General features: G+C 40.4%; 1 protein-coding gene across 1 annotated transcript; it reads left to right on the top strand.

The window, feature by feature from the left end:
• On the top strand, positions 1-26,992 carry LOC130069074 (uncharacterized). Its single transcript, XM_056232766.1, has 8 exons — positions 1-662; positions 933-1,022; positions 6,494-6,565; positions 6,685-6,840; positions 15,728-15,842; positions 15,918-16,066; positions 26,299-26,388; positions 26,601-26,992. The coding sequence occupies exons 1-8, from the start codon at positions 443-445 to the stop codon at positions 26,717-26,719; spliced, it is 1,011 nt and encodes a 336-aa protein (XP_056088741.1). The 5' UTR covers positions 1-442; the 3' UTR covers positions 26,720-26,992.
• The last annotated feature ends 825 nt before the right edge of the window (positions 26,993-27,817 follow it).

Below are 27,817 nucleotides of genomic sequence, written 5' to 3'. Positions count from 1 at the left end.
GCTTGCTTTTTTCCCGCAGTGGAACAGACGCCTTTGGTGACGAGCAGACTCAGGGGCAGCTCACGATGGCCATGACAGCTCATCGAGAAAGTGCGCTTTGTCGACATCTCACACCCCTACAAGGTTTAGCCAGGGCTATTTCTGGACGACCAAGGTGGACATCGTCCAAACGGATGCTCCTGCATCAACTCAGAACTACCCTCGTGCATTTGAGTCTTTTGGCTTAGTAGACTTGCAATAAATCCACACTGATAAACATTCAGACAATAGTCAACCATATGATGAAGGTAGATTTTAACTGAATGGTAGAGCTGAATTCCCAAGACTAAATAAATAATTACAATTAATAAAATGTCAGATTTGGTCAATGTGTTGAAAATGTATTCTGTTAAAAATGTATCATAAATAAATTAGCCCAGTGTAAATTCAGAAATGGTTCCAGATGGAAATGCTGCAAAGATTCAAGATTCAGAAATCATTAATTTTTCTCATCAAATTTGTAATCCCAGGCAACTCCACTGAAGAGAGAGAGAGAGTGAGAGAGAGAGAGCGAGAGAGAGCGAGAGAGGTCATTTCTCCTAAGTGGACTAAAGTTTCTCTGATTGTTCTGTGTTTCTCTCTTGTGTTTGCTCTCGGAGGTCTCTGCACTCTCGGGGTGATTTGTAAGTATAACTGATACTTGATCTTTGCTCTGTTCAGGGTTGTATTGACTGAGTTACTGTAAGTACGTCTACAGTAGCATCATTAGAATTCGCAACACAATTTTAAGTAGCTTATAAAATCATACAATTGAACTCTCATTAATTATAACTGAAGACTTCATTTACAAACTCCATTCAAACTTTGTTTTGTAGATCATTTCAGTCTTAAGTGTGCATTATGTGGACTTTCCTCAAAAACACATTTCCACTGCTGCTTTTGTCTTTAATCAGATAATCATAAACTTGCTGATTTCAAATCACTGAATGAGCAGAACATCATGATTTCAGAGACACTGGCGGCTCAAGAGATCAACAGCACAGGTGAGAAAACTGTATTTCCCTTTCGAGGGAACTCGCGATGCGTCACTTGACGCTTTGGGAACGCCCCCAGCGTGCATGCGTCTGAGCATCAATGTCAACTAGTCCAATGGAAAGAATGAGCGTCACGGGCGGGTGACGTCATGACCAGGAAGGGATAAAGGCTCGCCCGGTGAAACGCGGCATTAGCTTCTGCGTCTCAGCAAGCGATCTGTGTCATTTTGTCTCTGTCAATTTACTGTTGTCTGTTGCGGAAAAGGATGGAAACTAAACAAGTGTACAAACAGTGTGCTTCTCCCTGCCCGCGTTATTTAACGGGTGGGGACACACACAAGCTTTGTGTCGTTTGTTTGGGAGTGGAGCATGCGGTCTCAGCCTTCGAGGGGGCTGAGTGCCAGCATTGTGAGATGTTACCGCTTCGCATGCTCCGCTCTCGCCTGTAACTCTTTGATAAAGAGAGTGGGCAGGCTCGCGATCCACAGGGATCAGGACCCGCGTCTGCTGAGGCAGCGCGGAGAATGCATTCCTGGGGATCGCAAAAGGATCTTTCGGAGGGGTTGGAGACGGGTCCGAGGGCTCTTTCTCCTTCCTTACCCGAGAGATCCAGTGCTCTCTCCCCGGTGTCGGAAGCACGCTCTGCGGTTTCTTTCGCCCGGGGAGAGAGCCCTCCATTACTTTATTGCTCTTCCTCCGAGGAGGTTGATGCGATGAGTGTGGAGAGTGTAAGCACACACATGGGGGAAAGAGATTCACAATTTATTTCCCCAGCATATGATGAGCTGGTGGATGTTATGTCGCGGGCTGTAGAGAAATTAAATATTGAATGGCCATCTGAGAAGAAGGGCGCTCGTCCTAAAAGCAAGTTAGATGAGCGCTTTTTATCTTCCACCACATTATCTCCACCACGAGGGCTTCCATTTTTTCCCGATTTGCACAATGAAATCTCTAAATCGTGGAATAAACCATACTCATCACGTCTTTTCAGCCCTCATGTTAACACTTATTCAAGAATAAGAGGGCTGAAAGAGTATGGTTATGAGGCGATGCCCCAGGCGGAAGAGAATTTAGCCAGTTATCTTTCCCCTGGTCCCGCATCGTCTCTGAAAGCCTCGGCTTTGCCCACTAGACCGCTTAAAGCCACTTCGGTGTTAGTGGGCAAAGCTTATACGGCAGCAGGTCAAGCTGGAGCATGTCTGCATACTATGGCAGTGCTCCAGGCTTATCAAGCTGACCTGCTGGGGGATCTGGATAGTAGTGAGGGAGTCAGTCATGACGATATTCGTGAACTTCGTCGGGCTACCGATCTTTCTCTCAGGGCTACTAAGGAGACCGCCAGAGCAATTGGGCGGTCTATGGCAGCCTTGGTAGCTACTGAGAGACATTTGTGGTTAAATCTGTCTGAAATTAAAGAAAAAGATCGAGCTTTTTTATTAGATGCTCCGCTTGAACCTTCTGGTCTCTTCGGCGACGCAGTCCACGCGGTCGTCGAGAGATTTCAGGAGTCAAAGAAACAAGCGGACGTTTTTAAAAAGTTTATCCCTCGCCCGGTCCAGCCCCCTGGGACTGCTGGGCGTGAGCAGCCCCAGCCGTCGAGCTCATCATATCGTGTGCATCAGAAAGAGAGTGTTGCGTCTCGTGCACCTCCACGTAGAGACTGGAGACGGACGCAACCCTCTCAACCGAAGTCTTCTAAGTCGAAGCCGGATCTGAGGACCGTTCTTCAGGCGAAGAAGACTTCGGTTCAAAAAAAAAAAAAGGTCCTGATGTTCATGCATCAGGCCTGTGAGGACAGCCCCGACCGAAGTGGAGCGGTGTACACCTCATTATACGGTGCCCGTTCCATTTCGGGGTCCTCACGAGACCGTTCTGCCAACCCTGCCACCCTTGGTGCTTCAGGGCGCAGCGGTCTCCAGCGAGTCGCTGATGCTATGCTGCGGCACAGCATCGGTTTCGCGCCCTCTGAGGGGGGCCTTAGAGCGGCCAGTTCAGGTAGTTCCTGCCATTATGTTTCAGGCTCCGGAATTGGCTGTCTCGATAACACCAGAGACCAGCCTCGAGAGGCTGGTTCCCTTAGTAAATTTTCTGGCAGCGTGGAAGCTTCTGCCGAATATTTCTCATTGGGTCCTGCAGATTGTAGAGAAAGGATACAGAATCCAGTTTGGTTCTCGTCCTCCTCGTTACAACGGGGTGCTGCCCACAGTGGTGCATCCCGAGCAGGCTCTGGTAAAGGAGCAAGAGGTAAAGGCCCTGTTAGCAAAGGAAGCTATAGAACAGGTGTACTCACCCGACAGAGAGTCGGGTTTTTACAGCCGTTATTTCATTGTTCCAAAAAAGGATGGGGGGTTGCGTCCCATTTTAGATCTTCGTCTGTTGAATCGTTCAGTACAGAAACTCAAGTTCAAGATGCTGACACTCAAACAGATCGTGACTCAAATCAGATCCGAGGACTGGTTTGTCACGATAGATCTGAAGGACGCCTACTTCCATATCTCCATCCTCCCTCAGCACAGGAAGTTCCTAAGGTTTTCTTTCGGGGGCAAAGAATACCAATATCGGGTTCTTCCTTTCGGTCTAGCTTTATCACCCCGCACGTTCACGAAATGCGTGGATGCAGCTCTAGCCCCTCTCAGGCTTCAGGGCATACGTATTCTGAACTACATCGACGACTGGCTGATTCTGGCGGAATCAGAGCAGTTGGCGGTTCGGCACCGAGGTGTCGTTCTCGCCCATATGCAGATGTTGGGGTTGAGGCTCAACGCCAAGAAGAGTGTTCTTTCTCCAGTACAGAGAACCACTTTCCTTGGTGTGGTATGGGATTCAGTGACGATGCGGGCCACTCTATCGCCCGTTCGTGTAGCTGCTATCCTGACAGCCACCAAAGAGCTAAAGCTAGGCCAGTCACGCACTGTGAAACAGTTCGAGAGACTGTTGGGTCTCTTGGCGGCAGCGTCCAACGTGATTCCTTTTGGCCTGCTGTACATGAGACCTCTACAGTGGTGGCTAAGGACCAGAGGGTTCTCCCCGAGGGGAAACCCACTTCGTATGATCAAGGTCACGCGGCGGTGCCTTCGTGCCTTAATTATATGGAGGAAACATTGGTTCTTAACCCAGGGTCCGGTATTGGGAGCTCTTTGCCATCGTGTTACGATCTCGACAGATGCTTCCCTCACCGGCTGGGGAGCGGTAATGGAAGGCCCCTCGGTTCAGGGTCTGTGGAAAAGTCATCATCTTTCGTGGCACATCAATTGCCTGGAGATGATGGCTGTCTTCAATGCGTTGAGACAGTTTCTCCCAGACCTGAGGGGCCATCATGTGCTTGTACGAACAGACAACACATCAGTGGTCTCTTATTTGAACCGTCAGGGGGGTCTGCGGTCGCGTCCGCTCTGCAAACTGACGCACCAGATCCTCCTGTGGTCTCTGGGGAAGGTACTCTCCCTGAGGGCAGTGTATATTCCTTGGGACCAGAATGTGGGGGCAGACATCCTGTCGAGGCAGGAGCTGAGGCCAGGGGACTGGAGACTCCACCCCGAGGCGGTGGAGAAAATTTGGGAGTTTTACGGCCAAGCAGAGGTGGATCTGTTTGCGTCTCAGCACACGACGCACTGTCCACTTTGGTTCTCCCTTACTCACCCAGCCCCCCTGGGGCTGGATGCTATGGTGCAGACGTGGCCGAGGCTACGTCTGTACGCATTTCCCCCTGTTGCTCTGCTCCCAGGAGTTCTGGAACGAGTCCGCCAGTACGGAATAAGCCTACTGCTTGTAGCACCACGCTGGCCGAGTCGGATCTGGTTTGCGGACCTGATCAATCTCTTAGACGGTCCTCCCTTGGAGATCCCGATCAGGAGAGACCTTCTGTCTCAGGCCGGGGGCACAATATTTCACCCTCGACCAGAGATTTGGAACCTGTGGGTTTGGCCTCTGAGGGGGCCCAACTCATAGAGAGTGGTCTCTCAGCTGAGGCTGCTGAGACCATCCTAAGCTCCAGAGCTCCAGCTACTAGGAAACTATATGCGCTGAAATGGAAAGTTTTTTCTGTATGGTGTCACCGACATCAGTGGGATCCGGTTAACTGTTCTGTGAACACAGTACTCGAGTTCTTGCAGGAGCGCTTTACGTCAGGTTTATGTCCTTCCACACTTAAGGTTTACGTGGCGGCCATTGCGGCTTACCACGCCCTGGTTGGGGGTACATCGTTGGGTCGAGACCCCCTGATTACACGTTTCCTTCGTGGCACATTGAGGCTGAGGCCTGCAACTCGCACTAGGGTGCCAGCTTGGGATTTGGCAATAGTACTAGAAGGCCTGTCTAGGGCTCCATTCGAGCCCTTAGATTCGGTTTCAGAGAAATTTCTTACCCTTAAGACTATCTTTCTGCTAGCTATTTCGTCCCTTAAGAGAGTTGGAGACCTTCAGGCCCTTTCGGTTTCCCCCACTTGCCTTGAGTTTGCACCGGGGATGGTCAAGGCATTCTTATATCCAAAACAGGGATACGTCCCTAAGGTGCCGACCTTGATTCCGAGGCCTATTGTGCTGCAGGCTTTCTGTCCTCCTCCTTTTACATCTGCGGACCAGGAAAGGCTGAACCTCTTGTGTCCAGTGCGAGCACTGGATACTTATGTTCATCGGACATCTTCTATGAGGAAGTCCGACCAGTTATTTATTTGCTTTGGATCACCTAAGAAGGGTCTTCCTGCTTCTAAACAGACGGTTAGCAAGTGGATAGTCGAGGCTATTTCACTTGCATACGAGTACTCTGACCATCCGTGTCCCTTGGTGGTCAGAGCTCACTCAACGAGGGGTATGGCGGCCTCTAAAGCCTTGTTATTTGGGGTTTCCCTCCAAGACGTTTGTGATGCGGCAGGCTGGTCCTCACCGCTCACATTCGTCAGGTTTTACAGTTTGGACCTGGATGCTGCCCCAGGTTCTCAGGTGCTTAGTGCTTAGTTCCAACAGACTGACACTCGGGTACTTGGAATTCTGGCGTTTTGGGTATTCTCGTTCCCAAAGCGTCAAGTGACGCATCGCGAGTTCCCTCGAAAGGGAACGTCTCAGGTTACTACTGTAATCATAGTTCCCTGAGAAAGGGAACGAGACGATGCGTCACCCTGCCATACTTCCTGCTTCCCTGTGATTGGCTTGCTTCGACTTTTTGAAGCTAATGCCGCGTTTCACCGGGCGAGCTTTTATCCCTTCCTGGTCATGACGTCACCCGCCCGTGACGCTCATTCTTTCCATTGGACTAGTTGACATTGATGCTCAGACGCATGCACGCTGGGGGCGTTCCCAAAGCGTCAAGTGACGCATCGTCTCGTTCCCTTTCTCAGGGAACTATGGTTACAGTAGTAACCTGAGACGTTCATAAATGGTAGAGCACAGCATGTTTCATTAACAGTGTTGAGTGTTCATTGAACTCCCCATGTTAGAAACAGTATCTGCTTGTTTTCCTTTACTATTTAATTCTCTTTTCACCAGCCATGAAGAAAGAGTTTAATGATCTTACAGCCAGATACGACACACTTAGAGAATGGCTGTCCTTTTATGATGGTGAGTGTCAGTTTACAAGTAACATAAAGTGTGAATATTTCTGCACATGGAACCATTTGATTAACTTTATGATCTAAATAATAGAAGGTGTAATTGACTTTTTAATTCATCTTTCACAGCTCAGTATTGTAATTTCTCTGTGAATGGCTGGATTGCTTGTCGTGGAAAGCTGTATTTATTCAGCTCTGATAAACTGAGCTGGTCGAGCAGTCGAGATGTCTGTGTTTCAAAAGGAGCCGATCTGGTGACCATAACCAGCAAATCAGAACAGGCAAGTCAGATCAATTAGAAAATAATATGTTTTGATCACACAAATAAAACAAAGCTTTTAAAGGGTTTATATTAACCTATAAATGTCCCTTCACATATACCAAAAACACTATCACTTATGTACATTTTCCCCATTAGAATTTTCTGGCATCTAAAATTAACGATACACACTGGATTGGTCTCAATGATCTGGACACTGAAGACCACTGGGTTTGGGTGAATAACCAAACTCTCACTGACACCAGACTACAGTAAGAACTCTGCATGTGTGATCTTTCTAGGAATGTTAATCAATGTACAAATATACAGATGTTTTCTAAAAATATTATTGTAAGTGCATTATTGCTTGTTTGTCTCTTAAAGGTTCTGGTTCAGCGGGAATCCAAATCAACCTAATGGCGGGAGAACTGCTAATTGCGTTGCTCTGGGAAGTGATAACGACGTCGCCGTAAACACTTGGTTTGATGCTTTTTGTACAAATACAAAAAAATTTATCTGTGAAAAGAAATATTAATTTACCTACATCAGTGGTATTGCATGTTATTAAATCTATGCACAGAAAAAATTATGTCAACAAATTTCAGTTTTTTTGTGTGATTGTGCCTGATTTTTGTCCAAAAATTTTGTTCATGAAACTGCTGCGGTCGGCAGGTGGAAGCCTTGCAGTTCTTCTTGGAATACAACGTTTTCTTGGAATAACCAAGTGCTAAAGTAGCCTACAAAAAATAGTGTATGTGGACAAGATCTCTTTTGTTTATGTATCTAAAATAACTGCAAAAAAAATAATAAAAACATTTGGTGAAGTTTAAAGGGTTATTTCATCCAAAAATTAAATGCTGTCAATGAGATTCATTCACGTTTGAGCTTCAGCAAGAACCAATGAGGTTCATTCTCGTGTTACGCAGCACGTTTGAGCTTCAGCAAGAAACAGTAATTTCTGAAAACAATGTAACGACAGGTGGGACACTGTCACGATCCCGGTTCTGTGTTTTATAAGGACTTTTGTGTTAAAATGTGTTCTCAGTTTCCATTGTCTGTTTTTTCTTCCTTTGGTTTCTGTTTCTTTAATTACCTCGTTAGTTCCTATGGTTACCGTCATCAGACACACCAATCATGCTTGATTTCCTTGTGCATTCAAACCCTTGTACTTCAGTCATGTTTTGTTCGCTGTTGTTTACTGTTGTGGTGTTCAGTTGTGGTGTTCCTGCATGTCCTGGTTTTGCCTTTTGTGTTCATGTGGATTATTTGCCTGTTTCCCGGTCTGGATTATCTGTGTTTTTGTCTTTTGCTATTAAAGTTGTGTGCGCACTTGTGTTCTCATATCTCAGCTGTATCACATAGGTTACACAGGTACTTTAACTCGACAATAGCATCACAATTAAATTAATCACTGATGAGGCTTCATTTGCAGTTCATATTTAATATGACTAATGTATAATATATCATTAATTCTAAAGTGAAGATCATGGTAACGCACTAGCAATGACTCAAGTTTTACTTCAAAAGGAATAATTATTTGGAAAAGTATTCTAAAGTAAAACCATGATACTCCTATTAAAGAATGAATTCATTGTAAACTTTTGAGTTTTTTTTGTAAGGTTTTGGATAGTAATTCCTTCCGATGGATTTAGTAACACGAGTCATTACTATTGGGATCTTCACTTTATAAAACTGATCCAAATAATTAGTTGTTCCTTTAGAAAGTTGAGTCGTTACTATCCAAAAGGAATATAATGTAAACTTAGAAAGCAATGCAAGTCATTAAGAATAAAAGCATCTGCCCAATGCATGAATGTGAAAATGGTTCTTGCACCGTGATATTTGTCTATGAATCATATGTTAATTATGTTTTAAATCCCCAAAAACCTGTAGATGAACAATCTCATCAGCAAATATCCATATTGTACGAATAACAAACCGAAGCCAAAATAGGGACATATAAAATCAATTTTATTATCCATTTTCTGAATTTCTACACTGTAGTGGCTTCTATATAGACACCATCATCATCATCAGGAAAGACTGCCGGACACCGATGCAACATAACAACTAAAAGTTGTTTAGTTGTTTAGATGGCTAAACTCTCTCCTCTGGGTATTTTTAATGTCCCTGGGTACAACGTGTTTAGGAGGGACAGAGACAAGGGTAAAGGGGGAGGATTATTAATCTATGTTAAAGAGACAATTAGATGCAGTCTCATTGCGTGGTCGCATGTAACCGATATGGAATGTATTGGATTGAATATTTCATTTTCTCCAGAAATTTCCTTTACTGTTGTCTGTCTGTATCGACCACCATCATCTAACAGTTTGTTTTATGAGCAGCTATACAGAATTCTTAAAAATGTAATGGTAAAAAAGAGCTTATATTAATGGGTGATTTCAACATAAATTGGGATATAAATCAGATAGAAAAAAACTTAAGGAGATAACAGACCAGTTTAGTCTTACTCAACTGGGGCAAGGACCAACCAGAGTAACTAGTTCATCCCAGACACAGATTGATCTGATTTTCACAAACAGACCTGAAAGAATAACAAAATCATTTAACTTGTTAACTGGCTTGTCGGATCATAATATTACACTATTGGTACAGAAACTCACCAGAAAACGATTTGAAAATACCATCAAAACAATACCACCAGAGGATTCCAAAAAATGAGATGAACAACTTTGAAACTGCCTTAAAACAAAAACTGACTGGTCTAACATTTTATCGAGCGAAGAAGTCGAGAACAGTTGCAAAACGTTTTTAACAACAATAAATAAAGTAATGTCCTCCTTCACAAGGAAGGTGCAACACAAACCTAGACATAAATATACTTTACCATGGCTAAATGAAACTATTCGACAACAAATGAAAGATCAGGACCTGGCATTGAAAAGAGCACTTAAATCAGGTAATAGTAGTGATAGGCTTAACTTTACATCACTTCGAAATAAGGTAGTAAGGAATATAAAGAAGGCTAAAGCTGAGTTTTTTATTAGCATTATTAATGATGCCAGGGGAAATGGAAAACTTGTCTGGAAAAATCTCAATAGACTAACTGGACTTAATAAAGAACAGAGAACAAAGGAACCTGAACTTATGATTAATGGAATTTTAACACACGATCATGACTCGATAGCAAGTACTTTTAATAATTATTTTATAAACTTAGTGGAGGATTTGGCCCAGAGCTTCTCTCCTAGAACTAAAGCTTGTATCCCCATCAATGATGCCAAATCAATTTTTAGAATAACAGAAATAACTGAATTAGAGGTTAAAAACATTATACGCTCCTTAAGAGACTCAAAAGCAAGGGATGCTTATGGATTGGATACCACATTTTTTAAATCAAACAAGGATAGCTATCCTATTGCTCATCTGATTAATCTGAATTATCAATTAAGCATGGAATTTTTCCAAGCACCTGGAAGATGGCTATTGTGACACCAGTTTTTAAGGCAGGTGAGCGAACAACTGTGGGAAATTACAGACCCATCAGTATTTTACCCATAGTGTCAAAGGTTGCCAAAAGATGGGTAGCAAAGCAGTTGACTACTCACCTAAGCGGGAATCACTTTCCTTTGCATCCAATGCAATTTGGATTTCGTGCCAACCACTCTACTGAAACAGCCAACTGTTATTTTATTGAAAATATAAAATCAAAATTAGATGAAGGTGGTGAAATAGGAGCAGTATTTCTGGATCTAAAGAAGGCTTTTGACACAGTTAAGGCTGATTTATACTTCTGCGTAGGACCTACGCCGGAGCCTCTACGCTATACACTTCGCGTTGGTTTTCATTTATACTTCTGCGTCGTTGTCCGTGTTGACGCGCAATTACACATGCAGAGGGAACATGTGAAACTGGAGGGAGGGGTACTAGCAGACCAATCACATCGCTTGCGTCCGCGTAGAATTGACGTGTTGTTACATTTTTGGAGAGGTGCACGTCAGGGTACGCCGAAGGGTACACGCGCTACACACAGCCTACGACGTAGCTACGGCGTAAGTTCGACGCAGAAGTATAAATTGGGGTTAAGCCATGAGGTACTCGCTCTCAAAGCTATCGTTTTTTAATTTTTCCAAAGACGCAATTAAGTGGATGAACTTGTATTTAACAAACAGTGATATTACGTGATATTGAGTCGTGGGAACGTGATAATATCTCGTGGGAACGTCATATTAAGTCGTGGGAACGTGACTATAAGTCGTGGCCACGAGATCATATTGTTGAGGTAACGACATAATTTTGTCGTGGCCACGCGATGCAAAGTCGTATCCTCGAGATCATATGTTAAGGGAACGATATATTTTTCTCGTGGCCACGACTTCATATTTTGAGAGAACGACATCTATTTGTCGTGGCCACGAGTTATGTTGAGGAAGCCACAGCGGCCAATACTGTAACCGTACCATAGCATAGACTGGGCTACAGCAGAGATGGAGATGACAGAAGAAATAATATAATTATTTTAGAACATCAAATTGGTTGCTTATTATATTTTGTAAAAGAATGTTAAGTGTTTTTTTCCCTCATTTACAGTAACCTAGTACCAAATGTAATTTATCCACTTTTGTCCATACAATTTTGTTTAATCCAAATTGTACTTAAGTATTGAAGCAACACATTCATGCTTGTGTGTGGTCTTAAATGATTTGGCTTATGAACAAGAATTTAAGAACAATCACACCAGGATATTTGTAAAAAAAAAAGTGTTAGCCCACAGATACACTGTGATGAGGGTTCATTTAATTTATTGCAATCAACAAATGATAACAATTAGTAAAAGACACAGTTTTAAAGCTTCGCAAGGTGCAATTTATACGACGAGTTGAAGTTTGCTGTACTTTATAGGTCTACATGAAGTGAATGCCTGCAATCATTCAGTCATTGACGAATACACAAAACATGCAAATTAATAAAAACATTATGAACTTTACGAAACGATACACAATTGTAGTTTAAGTTCGCGCTGAAACTATATTGACCTTTTTTGAAATAATCCAATAAACCTGCTGAGAAACGAGTGAACTAAAATGAGCAGTTCCACGCGCATGCCCGGGAAACTCATGAATATTCATGCCCACTGCCTCTACAGATGCACAACTCACTTTTGCTCCACATTTCACATAGATCAATGGTGCAAAAGGGAGAGCACGTGAAACTCGTCACTTGAGAGCGAAAAACAGTGTTTGAGATTCGTCGCAGCAGATTCAAGCAGCTGTACTTGTGTTTGTGCTAGACAAATATACAAGATATTTGTGAGAAAATATTCTACAAGTGTGCAACTCTCATTGGATGAATTCACATATTGATTTGCGGATGAGCAAAACTTCTCTGTGACTTCACATTTTTTTGATGCGGGTGTGTAAATGCGGTTTGCACCATTTTCAGTGCAGCAACTGTAGCAAAAATGTGAGTGCACGAGTTTCTTAATTTGTGATTTGTAGAATAGGATGTGTGTACCTGCAATGACGAATTTGAGAAGGTGTAACTGTTGTGTTGTGTTTGTGGGAGAGAAAAAAGTCTACAAGTTTGCAACTCTTAAAACATTTCTATCTGTGACCTCAAATTTACTGATACACATGTGTGGCTATTTTCTACAACTACAAATTTCACTGTCACAGGTGTTCAGTTGATTTGCACCAAATATACCTTCATAATTTACGGGACATTAAACATCATCTCACCGAACAGGAAAACTCGTCTACTCAGTTTTCCGCTTTATGTTTACAGTCTTGCAAACTATTCTGAATTTAGGCTTCACAATTTACAAAAGTTCAATTTGTGAAGGTTTTCATGATGAATAAAACATGCAAGAATCATGAACTTTTGTTGGTCACAGAACTTATTTTCTGCAATAATCCAAACCCAATGGATTTTTTTTTTTTTTTTTTTGTGGAGAGAACCAGTGCAATGCTAACTTCAGGTGGTCAGCTGGTTTGATCTGCTGGATGTGTGTCTGCTGCCCTCTGCTGTTGTTAACCAGTACTGTGTCTTTGTCCAGCTTGTACCAATAGCATCCAGCTGCAGCCCCGCAGACTCACTTCTCGCTAGACACCAGTGGCTGGACACCAGTGGATGGACAGCCTACGTCATTTCCGTTTTCTCAGTCATTTCCGTTTTGCCGCTAATTTCCGTTTTCACCGCTGGATAGACAGCATATTTATTTTATATTTTCACCTCTGGATAGACATATATTTATTTTATATTTTCACTGCTGGATAGACAGCATATTTATTTTATATTTTCACCTCTGGATATACATATATTTATTTTATATTTTCACCTCTGGATAGACAGCATATTTATTTTATATTTTCACCTCTGGATAGACAGCATATTTATTTTATATTTTCACCTCTTTCACCTCTGGATAGACATATTTATTTAATATTTTCACCTCTGTCTGGATAGACATATTTATTTTATATTTTCACCTCTGGATAGACAGCATATTTATTTTATATTTTCACCTCTGGATAGACATATATTTATTTTATATTTTCACCTCTGGATAGACAGCATATTTATTTTATATTTTCACCTCTGGATAGACATATATTTATTTTATATTTTCACCTCTGGATAGACAGCATATTTATTTTATATTTTCACCTCTGGATAGACAGCATATTTATTTTATATTTTCACCTCTGGATAGACAGCATATTTATTTTATATTTTCACCTCTGGATAGACATATATTTATTTTATATTTTCACCTCTGGATAGACAGCATATTTATTTTTTATTTTCACCTCTGGATAGACAGCATATTTATTTTATATTTTCACCTCTGGATAGACAGCATATTTATTTTATATTTTCACCTCTGGATAGACAGCATATTTATTTTATATTTTCACCTCTTTCACCTCTGGATAGACATATTTATTTAATATTTTCACCTCTGTCTGGATAGACATATTTATTTTATATTTTCACCTCTGGATAGACAGCATATTTATTTTATATTTTCACCTCTGGATAGACATATATTTATTTTATATTTTCACCTCTGGATAGACAGCATATTTATTTTATATTTTCACCTCTGGATAGACATATATTTATTTTATATTTTCACCTCTGGATAGACAGCATATTTATTTTATATTTTCACCTCTGGATAGACAGCATATTTATTTTATATTTTCACCTCTGGATAGACAGCATATTTATTTTATATTTTCACCTCTGGATAGACATATATTTATTTTATATTTTCACCTCTGGATAGACAGCATATTTATTTTTTATTTTCACCTCTGGATAGACAGCATATTTATTTTATATTTTCACCTCTGGATAGACAGCATATTTATTTTATATTTTCACCTCTGGATAGACAGCATATTTATTTTATATTTTCACCTCTGGATAGACATATATTTATTTTATATTTTCACCTCTGGATAGACAGCATATTTATTTTATATTTTCACCTCTGGATAGACATATATTTATTTTATATTTTCACCTCTGGATAGACATATATTTATTTTATATTTTCACCTCTGGATAGACAGCATATTTATTTTATATTTTCACCTCTGGATAGACAGCATATTTATTTTATATTTTCACCTTTGGATAGACATATATTTATTTTATATTTTCACCTCTGGATAGACAGCATATTTATTTTCTGTTTTCACCAGTGGATAGACAGCATTCTTTGCAGGCTTAATTGCACACGTCTTTTCCGTATTGTCATTTTACTTTTATGACTTAAAATATATAATGTAAAAGCTGTGTGCAAATTGAAATATGATCTTTATCATATCTCTTTACATAAAACAATTATAAATTATATACCTAATATTATAACATCAATAATTCATGCAAACTGCATTCACAAGAACCACCTTGAAAATATATATTGTTCAGATCATATTGGATGCATTTTTTGTGACTTAAATTCAGCCTAGATCAATGGACTATAACGTTTTGTCAATACAACAGACTTGTACATGTTAATTGACCACAGTTTTTTGCCTTGCCCATTTGGATATTCAATTCAATTCTTTTTTTTTTTTTTTTTTAAATGTAACCACTTCTGTTTTTAAAATATACGTAGATTCACATGATCAGACAATTTACCAAACAATCCAGATCAAATTAACACTTCATGGTTTTGCAATATTTATTGGAAATTACACAATCTAATTAGTAAAATTAGTCAAATCTGACCATCAGAATGAAGATGCCACAGTCAGGCCCGTAAGGTTGTGGGGGAAGTCCCTATTTCAAGAGAATAAACTATAGACTATAGACCAAATAAACTATTGCACACTGTGCACACCACACCTCATTCCTGCCCCCTAAAACTGGCAGTCTGGGCAATGCTCAGGAAATTCAGGGTCTGTATAAAACCCTCGCAGGTCTCCATGTCTTCCGTTTCCACGGTAACGTTACCCCACCCAGTCTTTGAAAGAACATCTGCAATTTCTGCATTGTACAATTTTAAAAGGGACACACATGTCTCTTACAGCCTGGGGCAGTTTTTTGACATTCACCACACCTAAAGCAAGAACAGATGTACAATATGATTAGAATGAGCATGTTTATATTTAACTATATTAGAGTACAAGTGTTCTATTGTAGCAACCTAGCTCTAGAATTGAGGCACACCAGAGTTCACTAATACCTTTAAAAAACACGACAAAGTACCTTGAAAACAAGACGATTTTTTAACTAGGTTGTGCATTTGAATTCTGACATGACCTATAGATCATCGACAGTTTATATATTTTTTCTTACCGCTGACATCTGCATGGCGCGTCAAATTTGAAAAGTGAATGACGATACGGAAATGACGATCCGGAAATGACGTAGGCTGTCCATCCACTGGTGTCCAGCCACTGGTGTCTAGCGAGAAGTGAGTCTGCGGGGCTGCAGCTGGATGCCTCTCGCTTGTACGGATTGCCAAAGTCCTGGGCACAGAGGACCTCTACGACTACATCGACAAATACAACATCGAGCTCGACCCACGGTTCAACGACATTTTGGGAAGGTACGTTGAGATGTGTGATTGTGTATACATGTAATACTTTGACCTCACTTTAAGGATTTTACTATCTCTCTCAAGACATTCCCGGAAAAGGTGGGAACGGTTTGTCCACAGTGAGAACCAGCACCTGGTCAGTACCGAAGCGTTGGACTTCCTGGACAAACTGTTGCGCTACGACCACCAAGCTCGCCTCACCGCCCGCGAGGCCATGGAGCACCCTTATTTCTGTGAGTGTCTTAATCTAAGATCAACTGCTGTGCTCCTCATGCCAGAGTCTAGCATCTCTTAGTCAATAGCCAAGGAAGCAGAACCAGGGGCGTCATGCAAGCCAAAATTCTGGGGGGGGCACAATCTGAGACGTTGCAATTGTTTTCTGACGGGTGATATGGATCATGTTAGGAGGGGTCAGAGGGTTTCTCCCCCTGAAAATTTTTTAAATTCTGGCTGCTAAACATACCATTTCAATGCAGTTTGGGAGGGACAGAAATACCTTAACGGAGCTAGCAGCAACACTCCTCTATCTGATTCTGAGGACTAAGTTAAAGTATCTATTTTGTAAGTTTATGTAAAATACAGGTTGATAAAAGAACTGTAAGCTCAAATTCAAAAGCTTTTGAAGTCTACTTCATTAAAGCATGTTTACACACACACTTACTGTACACTTAGGCCTACTACACATGATTTTAAAAACAGTACCATTGCAGTTTTTATGTTATGATTTTAAATTGGTATGTGACCTAAGAACGATCTTACATTAAAGGTACATTAAGGTGCTGAGGTCTGACTTTGTGGTGCTCTGAAATTAAGTTATTTTAATATTAATATGTGATGAAGGACTTTGAAAGAAGTTTGACAGATTTCAGTGCTGAATAAGGTTAACACTACCCCGTTTATTTGAAAATGGTTAATATTTGACAGAAATGTAAAAAAGTAATCAAATCAAATGCAATATGTATAGCGATCTGTATAACAACTATGCTGTAGGGATTTGGGGGGGTAGTCCTATGATATTAGACTACATTAAAAGATAATGAATTTCAAACCTGAACCAAACATATTTTTTAATTCAAAGATCAAAGTCTGTCATTAGTCTTTAGTCTGGCAAAAAAAAAAAAAAAAACATTAAAATCATGAACTCAAATGTCATTGTGAAAAAAAAATGTGTTACTGTTGTAACAGTGTCTAGGCTAAATCAGACCTTTCAGGCTATAGCCTAACGCTAATAAGCCTTATGGCAAAATTCTTATTACAACTAAATTGTCGGTCATTAAATAGGAAAACGAAATAATTTTGTAGATGATTTGCTTTGTGTAAGCCTAACCCGACATCAGACATTATAAGGCCCGGACGAAGTTTTTTTTGCACACAGTGACGCAACCAATCAATCACTCCTTTAATGCTGCGTTCACACCAGACGCGAATAGCGCGTGTTGTGGCAAAAACTCATCTCAAACATACATCACTGCGTAAGAGACACTCAGAGTCAAATTATATAAAATAGAAGTATTTATTCTTGCAAGAATAGGAGCAGTCTAATACACAGTTGTTACCCTGTGCAGAAGAGTGACACACCCCCAGACAGACTGAACCAGCTTTTATCTAAGTTTCAAGGCCTTCTTTCCCCCAGAGCCTTCCTCCCAGTAGTTTTCCATAGACTAAGCCCCCCTGCACCAAATGGCCTTCCGACATCTAGGTCAGAGGTCCCTGTTCGTCTGCTCCCTGGAGTGTCTCCCCCTTCTGCTTCCCCAGGTACATAAACAGAATCTTGTCTCACTACAAGTAAGAGACACACATGTGACATTCTTTGAATCATCTATATTTTACACATTGAATAGGTTCTCTCTCTTATGATATCTGTTAGGGATCAATGACTATTAAAATTTCCACAACAAATTCCCGCTTTTTATCATTCTGATTACCCATAATCATAACAATAAACAATAAGACAAATTTTAAGTCATATCATCACACTTATACTCTTCATCTCTGATTTTTTGCATAAATGATCACTCTCCTTGAACCTGTGAAGAAAAGTTTAGAATGAAGAAGCATAAGGCTGTTTTTGTGGGGGAAAGCCCCGTAATATTTTAGCTAGCAAGTAAATATTTTCACGACGCCGGGCTGAACGAGAAATCTCTGTTCCTGCGCTCCTGTAAACAGACCCTCAGTCACGCCAGTAAGGAAAAAGGTAGTTATAACATAGTAAGGAAACAAACAGATAAAAGTATAATAAAAAATCACTCAGTTTCAAACCCTATCTTTGTACGCCATCTCGTAACACGGATGACCGCTGCTTGTAACCTTCTTTAAATCTTTTGCCCTTAATCTTTCTCAGAAAATAAACAAATAGAAGAAAAACAAACAGAACATACATTTAACACATATCTCACTGTAGCTCCCACTAACTGTATCGTCACATAATTTTGTTCATCCTTGGGATAGACTGTCATTTTCACCAATTGAACAGACAGCATGTTTCACCTGTCACTGTAATCATATTCACCCATGAATAACAAAATTATTAGAATAACAATCCTAAACCCTATCATTAAGCCTTTTCCATTAATCTACGCCCATCTCCATATTTCACCTCGGTTTTCCTAACCATATTTTGTTCACTTCTAATTCAATTTAGTAAGCTCTATTTAATGCCATATTTAACAAAATCTAAACAGAGAAGTCTTATAATTTTATCCATTCTTCTAACCAATGCAGTTGTTCAATATTAACTCTAATATTTCCATTACGGACACAATCAATATATTTTCTACATTTACAATCAAATCAATACCTAGTTTGATTCAATCAAACAAAATCATCACAAAAACAGATTCTTCTGTTAAACGTTCCGTTTCTTTTACCTTTAACTTTTAATTCAAACAGGCAGTGGTTCTACTTAATAAGCTTCAACAATTATCCCTACCATTTACATTAATTAATAGATCTTCTCTTCCCAAAAACATTTTCCTTAAATATTTCCTAATGAATAAGTAACCAATCAAATCTTTTGATCTACTGTATATCAATATTAAGCCCTATTTTGATTTAATCAAATCAAATCCTCAAAATAATCACAAAACCACATTCTTAAACCATTAGTCGGTTCACATCCTCCTCCAGGCGTGTTGATCATCTCGTTCGCCCCATGGACTATGGGATGATTGTGGCCTGTTGGTGTTGTCTAAGGTGAGAGGCTTGGACCCAGGTGACACACTGATCTCCTGAGATCACCACCGCACCCCCACTGGAATGAACCATTTCCTGCTTCCCGTCACCTGTGAATGGAGACCTTAAGTATTTTGTTAGTGACCGCTTGTCTTGCCGCTCGTCCCCTTTGGTGTGACCTGTGGATTCAACAATCTGAAACATTATCACCGGATAATTTCTTGCTCACTTAATAGGACTCAGTCCTTTTCCCCTGAAAAACACATATCCACTTTGCTTACGTTAACAAGTCAATATTCATACATTTGGAAACACAATCAGTTCAGCTTGATGCAATCCATCCTGACATTCTGTAAAAGGAAAATTTTAAGTTATGCGCTGCGCAGGTGTAGCACCTTTCTGCCACAATAATAAACCAGGCCAGGACAGTTAGCCAAATTCATCCATAACCATTATTTTATTGGGCATATTTTGCCCTGTCTCCCAATCCTGCATGCTCTCTGTAAAGAGAAACAAATTTCGAGGTTATTGTCAGATAGTAAAGTACGTAGTTTCTTTTGTCTACTGTTCCCCCGTGTCCTTCGATGCCCTGGCGTTTCCTGTTGAAACAATCTTTGTTATTGGTGTGTGCAGCACACTCACAGACATAAATTTTGTTAGGCAGAAAAATGGCTTCTTTCAGGGCTTTTATCCAAATACCCCTAGTGTTCTCCCAACATTTATTCAGCAAATGTGAACCCCTTAATAAACCATATTTGGCAATTGTTATACCATCTCCCTCTTGATGCATTAATCAACTCATGCATCAATTTAAACTAATTTGATTTGCCATCAACACCAACCCAAACGGCGTCCTTCAGCCAAATTTTCCTCCAGACATCTTTCCCTGTCTCTGAAACAAAAATATTACATTCTTCACTTAAAGCCACAATCTCATCATCTTCTCGCAGTATTTGAAGGACAACGGCCCTGAGTCTCACAGCAAATCCCGCTTTTCAGGCCTGTTGTTTGGTCTCTCAAGTCAGTCATCTACAAACATTTCCAAAGTCATCAATTGTTTCTATCAGGTCAGGTCGTGCTGTACAGACTTGGTCATTGTCAGTCAATCATTTCTCCCCCTTTGTTCACAATAATCATAAATGTGAGAGGCTCTCTTGATAATTTCATGTTGACTTAGCCAATATGTCACTTTGTTGTTTCCCTCAAATCTACAACATTTTCATTTATCTCAGCCCATGCCAGATGGTGATCTACTACAATTCCAATTTACTGATCTTCAAATCTACATTATGTATGACAAAAGTATTACTACCAGACAGAGCTTGATGGCCAATCAACTTAAAGCTTGTCCCATGTTCTGTATTGTCTTTTCATCAGAATTATCAGCTTCTTTAAAATTTTTCATTTGCCTTAACCCATCTGTAATGATAAACTCATTCCAGAGGTTAATGACGCAATATACACACCATTCAGGTGGAATATTAGTGCCCCAAACTAATACATACAAGACATAAAGTGCGGTCACTAGCACACGCACTCATTCTAGACACACATATGTTAACTGCTCATTCTCAATGTTCACTTTTCTTTATATTATTGCTTAAAGATTTAAATTTTAAATAAGATTTTAACCTTTTCATTTTTCCTGTAGCTTCTACCTAATTTTACTTCTGTTCATTATTCATTTGATTTTTAGACAAGTCAGCTGGGTTGTTTTGTTTCATTATCATTATTTTGCTTCAGCTTGCTCTAGCAGGCCGATAACAGAAAGACAGACACAGTTACCATCCCTTCCTCCAACTCAGGCAGTCTCTCTCACTATAAACAAATAATATTTCCCCCCCCCCCAGCCTCCTAAGGCTGTAACTTAGACAAAATTTGTATTCATTACAATAACCTTTGACCATTCACCTTTGTTATCCAGACTTTTCTCAAATCTACAAAAGCTGTCTTCATCTTTAGCCACCACCATGTCTAACGACCTTCAAGAGTTAAAACTATGTTATAACATATTAGTTCAAAATCAACACTATGATTTTCCTTGCCCATATGGCAACCAGTACATAAATTTTTTTATTACTGTCTCCACAACAACTAATGGGAATCACTTCATGGCCTCAGCTGGCTCTTGAAAGCCCACTCCTGTTCGCCCTTTATCTATAATCTCCATCAGGGTGTTTTCCCCTGGCATATTTGCAGACGCTTGTCACAATAAAAAAACAAGCCATACAACTAATGCGGTTTCTTCTGGCGAGTGGTATATATCGAGGAGCTTTGCTTTATTGGGGAGACATGCCGTGACTCGTCACCGCGTCATCTCCCCTTAACGCCATAAGGACGCTGCTGGCCTCACAGCTCCTGCTCAACCCTCATACCTGTCTCACATAACACACCTCCATTCAGGAGATGCCCAATGACTTTACGTGATCCACTCTGGCTTGGGTTGCCCCCTGTCAGGCCAATAGAAGGTCTTACCCGTCATTGAGTAGCCACTCGTGCCCACTGGTGACCGCTCTTTCCAATCACACAATCAGTTCTCTTCAACAGAACTCAGCTGTTTTCTGGAGCTTAGGAAAGGCACGTTCAAGAGTCATCCAGAGCCATTCCGATTGCCTAATAGTGTTCACATAGGGAGACAGATTAATAACAACAGTATTTAATCACTTAAATCCATTAACCATCTTAAAAGCAGAAACCTAGCTGCTTAGATTTATACTCAGTGAATTTAGATCACAACCGTACATTCAGTGTACTTCATCTGTAGCCGGAGCCATCGGTCCTGAATGGTGGAGACTAAATGAGACAGAGAAGTTACTGTCCTAAAATAAGCTAATCAAAATGTCATCTCTATCTGTATTATTGTTTTAAATACTTCTTTAAAAAGTCATTCAGTTTTACTTCTAAAACAAATTGCTCTCTAAATGGTTTCTTTTACCATCTCTGTGTCTATGATTCTTCAACTGAAACACTGTGCTTTACACATTATCACAGATACCAGCTTTTAGCTGACTCATTGAATGAGAGAGACTCTGAGACTCTATTGGATGGTACACTGCTCTCTCATATACTTCTAACATCAAACATTTATCTATCATCTTTTAACTCTATCCCAGCTTAAGGCATCTTTGCCAGAAATTACATACGGTTTCAAATAAACATATTATTTATATTTGTCTTTTGCCCACCTCAGGGAATTTAGACATTACAAATTTTCCACTCAGATTGAGTCTGTTGCACTGGCAGTTTCAGCCACAGCACACATCAGATTTTAGATAAGCGAACTGTTTCATTACAGCCCATAACAAACTTATCTTTTGAAAGCAAAACATCAGCTCTGTTCTTTTCATGGTCAACACTAGCAGGCCTTTTTTGTTTAATCAAATGCCTTTCAACACATTTTACATTTAGCAACTGTTAATTCAGTAGCCTACTGCTTCTGCTTATTTGTTCTTACATAATGGTAATTATTCTAGTTCTCAATAACATTTCACATTTCTCAATCCCTATTTTAGTTGTCAAGTTCTCAATTACCATAACTTAATATCTGACCTCAAAGTTTTCTCTTCTAGGAGTTTATCAGTCTCCAATCAGGATTCACACTAACTTTTACAAGGCTACTGCCTCTTTTGCAGTTATTATAAATCATCTTTGAGATCTGTCTCTCTATATTACCTGAACCCTTTTAAAAATGCTTAATTAAAACACAATTCTCCTTCTAGTTACCTTTACTATATTTTGCAACTCACATTTGTTGCAGTCATTCATTTTGCATCAACCTGTATTCAATTCACTTATAAAAATTACTATTATAGATCTTTTCTTCAAAAGGATTCACTTTAAGATCAATCTTTTGACCTTGTTTTTTATCTCTTATTTCTCAGACCAAAAATTGTCACTGTCGTCATTTAAACACTGATCTATTTTCAAACCAATATTATTACCAGAAATGTGTTGTCATTTTATCACATTTTTAAACACCTTCTCGGTGGTAATTTACAGTTACCTACTAAATTGTCCTGATGACCACCATTAAAACACTCTCTGTCATCTAGTGAATTTGTTTCAGCCTCAACTTCAGCATCAGACACCTGTCCTTGACTATAGTTTGATCACTGTGAGCTTGCAAACGGCTCCAACTAACTGCACACTCTTGAAGCAGTGTGTCCCATTCAGGAATGTAAACAGAGCCACTGATAAGCAGTTCTCTGTATTCCTTTGACCATCCACCAATGGCGGATTCAAATCACAATAGCCAAATCATACTCTTTATCATTATTATTGGCAGAACATAATTTCATGAGCAGCACAGAAAATGCTCAGAATATTCGAATTTGTTTTCTGTCTTTACCTTAGTAATTTGGTATTATCATCAACAACACTAATTACAAGTACTGTTGCTGTTATCCCAGCTTATCTTTTACAAAACATCATCTGCAAATCTCTTCAAAGTGAGATCTTCAGAGCAGAGCTGTTTACAGCATTTGCTCTCTTCTGTCTCTCTATTTATTTATCTATTTATTTATTTTCCCGGACTGTTCAGTTACTCTTCATAAAGTGTAACAATTTGTACATCATTATTTTCATTACAACTGGTTTGAAGCCTTTTTTTCTTCCATCACATTATTGTCTCAGTCTTATCTCTACTGTTTCTCCAAAACAGATTATATTACTCAGTCCGTAAATTACACAGACAACCATTATAGCTACTTGCTTCAATACCCTTATTTTCTTAACATTAATAAAATAAAGCAGATATATCATCATTATTTTATCAAAATCTAGAATTGTTCCCCATTCTGCTTAAAACATTCTTCATATCATGTTAATCCCTGTCAATCATACAATGCCTTATTTTATTCTAAAACTTTTCATATCATTTAAACTTCCATAAATTCTATCAGACCATGTCTATTTTCATCACATATAGTTCTCTACTATATTTCCTCCTTTCTTTTCCCTACATGCCAGTTCCTTCATTATCCTCTCCTTTCTTTTCTCAAACATGCCAGTTCCTTCATTATCTAACCAGTACATGATTGTTTGAACAATCCCCACACACACATGTCTCACACACCAACCTTTTGTTTTTTTTTCACTTCCCTCTTCCACCAAGTCTCACTTACAGTTCAGTTCCCTCTATTTCACACAGACAGGCTTATTGCTTCTTGCTACTTCAATCCTTGTCATATAAATTTAAGTTCTATAGACATCCCATGTCATGCATCCATTATCTGTTCACATTTTTACACACATGTTGAACGCAGCCACAACAACCTTTTGTCCCGCTGCCCTGTTCCACTGATTCTCGCACACTCTTAGTCTATTTGTGCTCAGTGTTCCCTCCCTGGGGAAATCATGGTATTTTCTCAGTTTTTTCAATATCTAAAACATACATTTTCCCCCATACTTTCCTAGTTCTACAGAAAACCGGTGTATCAAATTTCGCAAGCTTGCTTTTGAGACATCCCCATACTGGCTGTTTTCTGTTCTCTGTGGATTTCTCTTCAACGCGCGTTCTCTTGGTCTGAAAGGCGTCCCTCCCAGACCCGATTTTTCTTTTAACCCAAATCGGTCGGGTTGCACTATTAGTGCCCTCCTAATTATGGTTTACCAAAAAATCTTTTCTGGTTCCCCCTAATTAGCCTCAGCACCTAAAAACAATTTGCTCCGTGGTGGAACAACTAATTTTCAGGGTACCTATCTGTTTGGAATCTCTTGATCTGTTACAGTTCTCACTTAATCCCAGATTATTTATCTGCTTGAAATTTCTTGTTCTGTCACAGACCTCAATTAATCTCAGATATTTTCTCTCGTATCTGTTTGAAACCTCTTGATCTATATATAGATCTCAATTAATCTCAGATTACGTACCACAGAAACAGCCCTCAGCCAATATGGTTCAATTTCACTCTTTCCCCAATTAAACTGAATTTAATTAACTTACCCAAAAGAAAATAAATTGAACTGTCTCTTACCAGAGATGCTTCTGTTGCCACCTGCGGGTTCTTTAGGTTCCAGTGGTCGATTCTCCCGGCCCTGATATCGGTCGGCCCCTCTCTCTCAAGTTTACGAGGTAGAGCTGGAACTTACTTAGCCCAGGTGGCCAAACACCGTCCGATCTCAGGTCCAGGAGGCACGTCCAAGGAATATCACTTCTGACACCAAAACTGTTGTGGCAAAAACTCATCTCAAACATACATCACTGCGTAAGAGACACTCAGAGTCAAATTATATAAAATAGAAGTATTTATTCTTGCAAGAATAGGAGCAGTCTAATACACAGTTGTTACCCTGTGCAGAAGAGTGACACACCCCCAGACAGACTGAACCAGCTTTTATCTAAGTTTCAAGGCCTTCTTTCCCCCAGAGCCTTCCTCCCAGTAGTTTTCCATAGACTAAGCCCCCCTGCACCAAATGGCCTTCCGACATCTAGGTCAGAGGTCCCTGTTCGTCTGCTCCCTGGAGTGTCTCCCCCTTCTGCTTCCCCAGGTACATAAACAGAATCTTGTCTCACTACAAGTAAGAGACACACATGTGACATTCTTTGAATCATCTATATTTTACACATTGAATAGGTTCTCTCTCTTATGATATCTGTTAGGGATCAATGACTATTAAAATTTCCACAACACGCGTCAAATTCGCGCCTACCGCGTCTAGTTATAGCATACGCGTGAACACTTTGAATCCATTCGCGCGTCGAGAGCAAATGACGCGCGTAAAAAAACTAAAGTTTAGACTGGCTGCCTGCACATTCACTGTCCTCGCGGCTGCTGCAATTGGAAGGGGCTGGCTGCAGGACGACTCAACTTCCACGGACAGTTTTTAATATTTAATATCAAGATTTTGCTTTAGTATAATTTTCGGGACAATTAAGGCCGGTTTCGGGATTCGGGACAACAGCTTAGATTTGGGGACTGTCCCGAATTTTTCGGGACTTCTGGTCACCCTAGGGAGGAAAAATCTGAGGGGGCACGTGCCCCCTCACTTTGAATTGGCATGACGCCACTGAGCAGAACCAATATCCCAATCTGATTCAAAAACACCTTGATTGCAAAGTTGACATTTACATCAGTTATGTGATCAAATGATTGAGAAGTGTGAACAGTGTCTCTGTAGGAACTAAAGCGGTTGTCATGTGGACACAGGATTTGTTCACTCATTTGAAATAAAAGGTTTATGTAGTCTATTGATTGCATCATGCATTTCATCACTGTGCCCATATGTGAAGCGCTTTGAGTACCCAGATAAGCGCTGTATGAATGTAACAAATTATTATTTTGTCTCGTGTCAGATCCCATTGTGAAGGAACAGGCGAGGATTGGCTCCACTTCAGGCCTGTCCGCTGGATCCACTCCTGTCAGCACGTCCAGTATGATCACAGGTCAGTCATGTGACTCCCTCCGGGATCATGCTTATTGAATTGAGAATCACAAACTAGAATTAAGATTAAAAGAGTATTTTTCTGTGTTCGTGAGAAACATGACGTTACTAAAAGGCATTGATCTGCAGGGTTAGGGTTAACACGTCAGCTGATCCTTGACTTATTGCGAGTGTGTTTGCTTCTAAATGCTGATGGTGTTTGTGTGCCTGTAGGAGGCGTCACATCCATGTCCTCGTCCCAGCCGATGGCCAACATCGCCGGCTCTCCGGTCATCTCGTCTCCCAGTGCTCTCGCCACACAGATTCCTGCGGCCGCCGGTGCGATGCCCTGAACACACACACACACACTCGCTCTCTCTGCCCTGGGCCACAGTTTTATGTTGAGTGTAAACAAACTAAAGAGAGACTAAACTAGGTTTCTTTTTTTTCTTCCTTTTTTCTTTTTCCATACAATAATTATATATTGAAGCTGGGACACACAGTTGTTATGTTGCATCGGTGTCCGGCAGTCTTTCCTGATGATGATGATGATGGTGTCTATATAGAAGCCACTACAGTGTAGAAATTCAGAAAATGGATAATAAAATTTATTTTATATGTCCCTATTTTGGCTTCTGTTTGTTATTCGAACAATATGGATATTTGCTGATGAGATTGTTGTTAATCTACAGGTTTTGGGGCATCTTTACACGCTTGGCGCGTTAAACCAAGATGGCGGCTGTCACAGCGAGCTGGTAATATCAAATATCTGGTATTACAGATGTCTGCAGGTCTGTTTTTTACCAGATTTACTGCAGTTATAATGCTATCGTTGTTTCATTTGCTCCAGTACCGTAAAGTGCGGGTCAACCGCTTTGTTTGGACAACTCACAAACGCCAATACGGGCACTCTTTAACAACTAAAGATCAACAACTCAAACCCGGCGTGGAGCCTTTACTACACCAGCTGAACTGGGTCCTTTGCTGTGTTGTTGCTGTGTCGTGCCTGTTTGGCATAACAAACGCCTTTAATGTTGTTCAAGTCCCTAGCCATCTTACTTGTCTCGAGAGAGTGACAGAGCCTGAGTGGGGATGTCCGGCCTCGAGACGTGGACGTGGCGGAGAGACGGACGCGACCTTTTCGCCCTCCCGGAGAGGCGGGTTGTGGTGTGCGCCCAATGTCCAGCACGGAGGAGCCATATGTGGAGAAGTTTGCAGTGCTCTACCTTATGTATGCAACCGGAGGATCATGCAGGTTGTGCCTCTCGTTTTGACATCATTCCTCAGTTCGAACGGACAATCATTTCGACCCGCGCTATCATCTTCCACCGGTGGGTAAATGACTTTAAGTTCAAACCCATGGCCATGAGAGATGCTGCTACTGTAGATAAGCGCCAACAGTCCTCATTAAGACTCCTACTCTCTGTTCTTTTATTTATCGGAAATATTGA

This window comes from Rhinichthys klamathensis, unplaced genomic scaffold (assembly GCF_029890125.1).
Source record: "Rhinichthys klamathensis goyatoka isolate OS25496 unplaced genomic scaffold, OSU_Roscu_1.1 h1tg000354l_1, whole genome shotgun sequence".
In the NCBI taxonomy this organism is placed as follows: domain Eukaryota; kingdom Metazoa; phylum Chordata; class Actinopteri; order Cypriniformes; family Leuciscidae; genus Rhinichthys; species Rhinichthys klamathensis.
This window is presented reverse-complemented; position numbering and strand designations above follow the sequence as displayed.

Excerpts from the sequence above, each read along its gene's own strand:
- LOC130069074 (XM_056232766.1), top strand. The coding sequence starts at position 443 with ATGGAAATGCTGCAAAGATTCAAGATTCAGAAATCATTAATTTTTCTC. Across the intron at positions 1,023-6,493 it reads TCAAGAGATCAACAGCACAG|CCATGAAGAAAGAGTTTAAT; the intron begins GTGAGAAAACTG and ends TCTTTTCACCAG. Across the intron at positions 16,067-26,298 it reads CATGGAGCACCCTTATTTCT|ATCCCATTGTGAAGGAACAG; the intron begins GTGAGTGTCTTA and ends GTCTCGTGTCAG.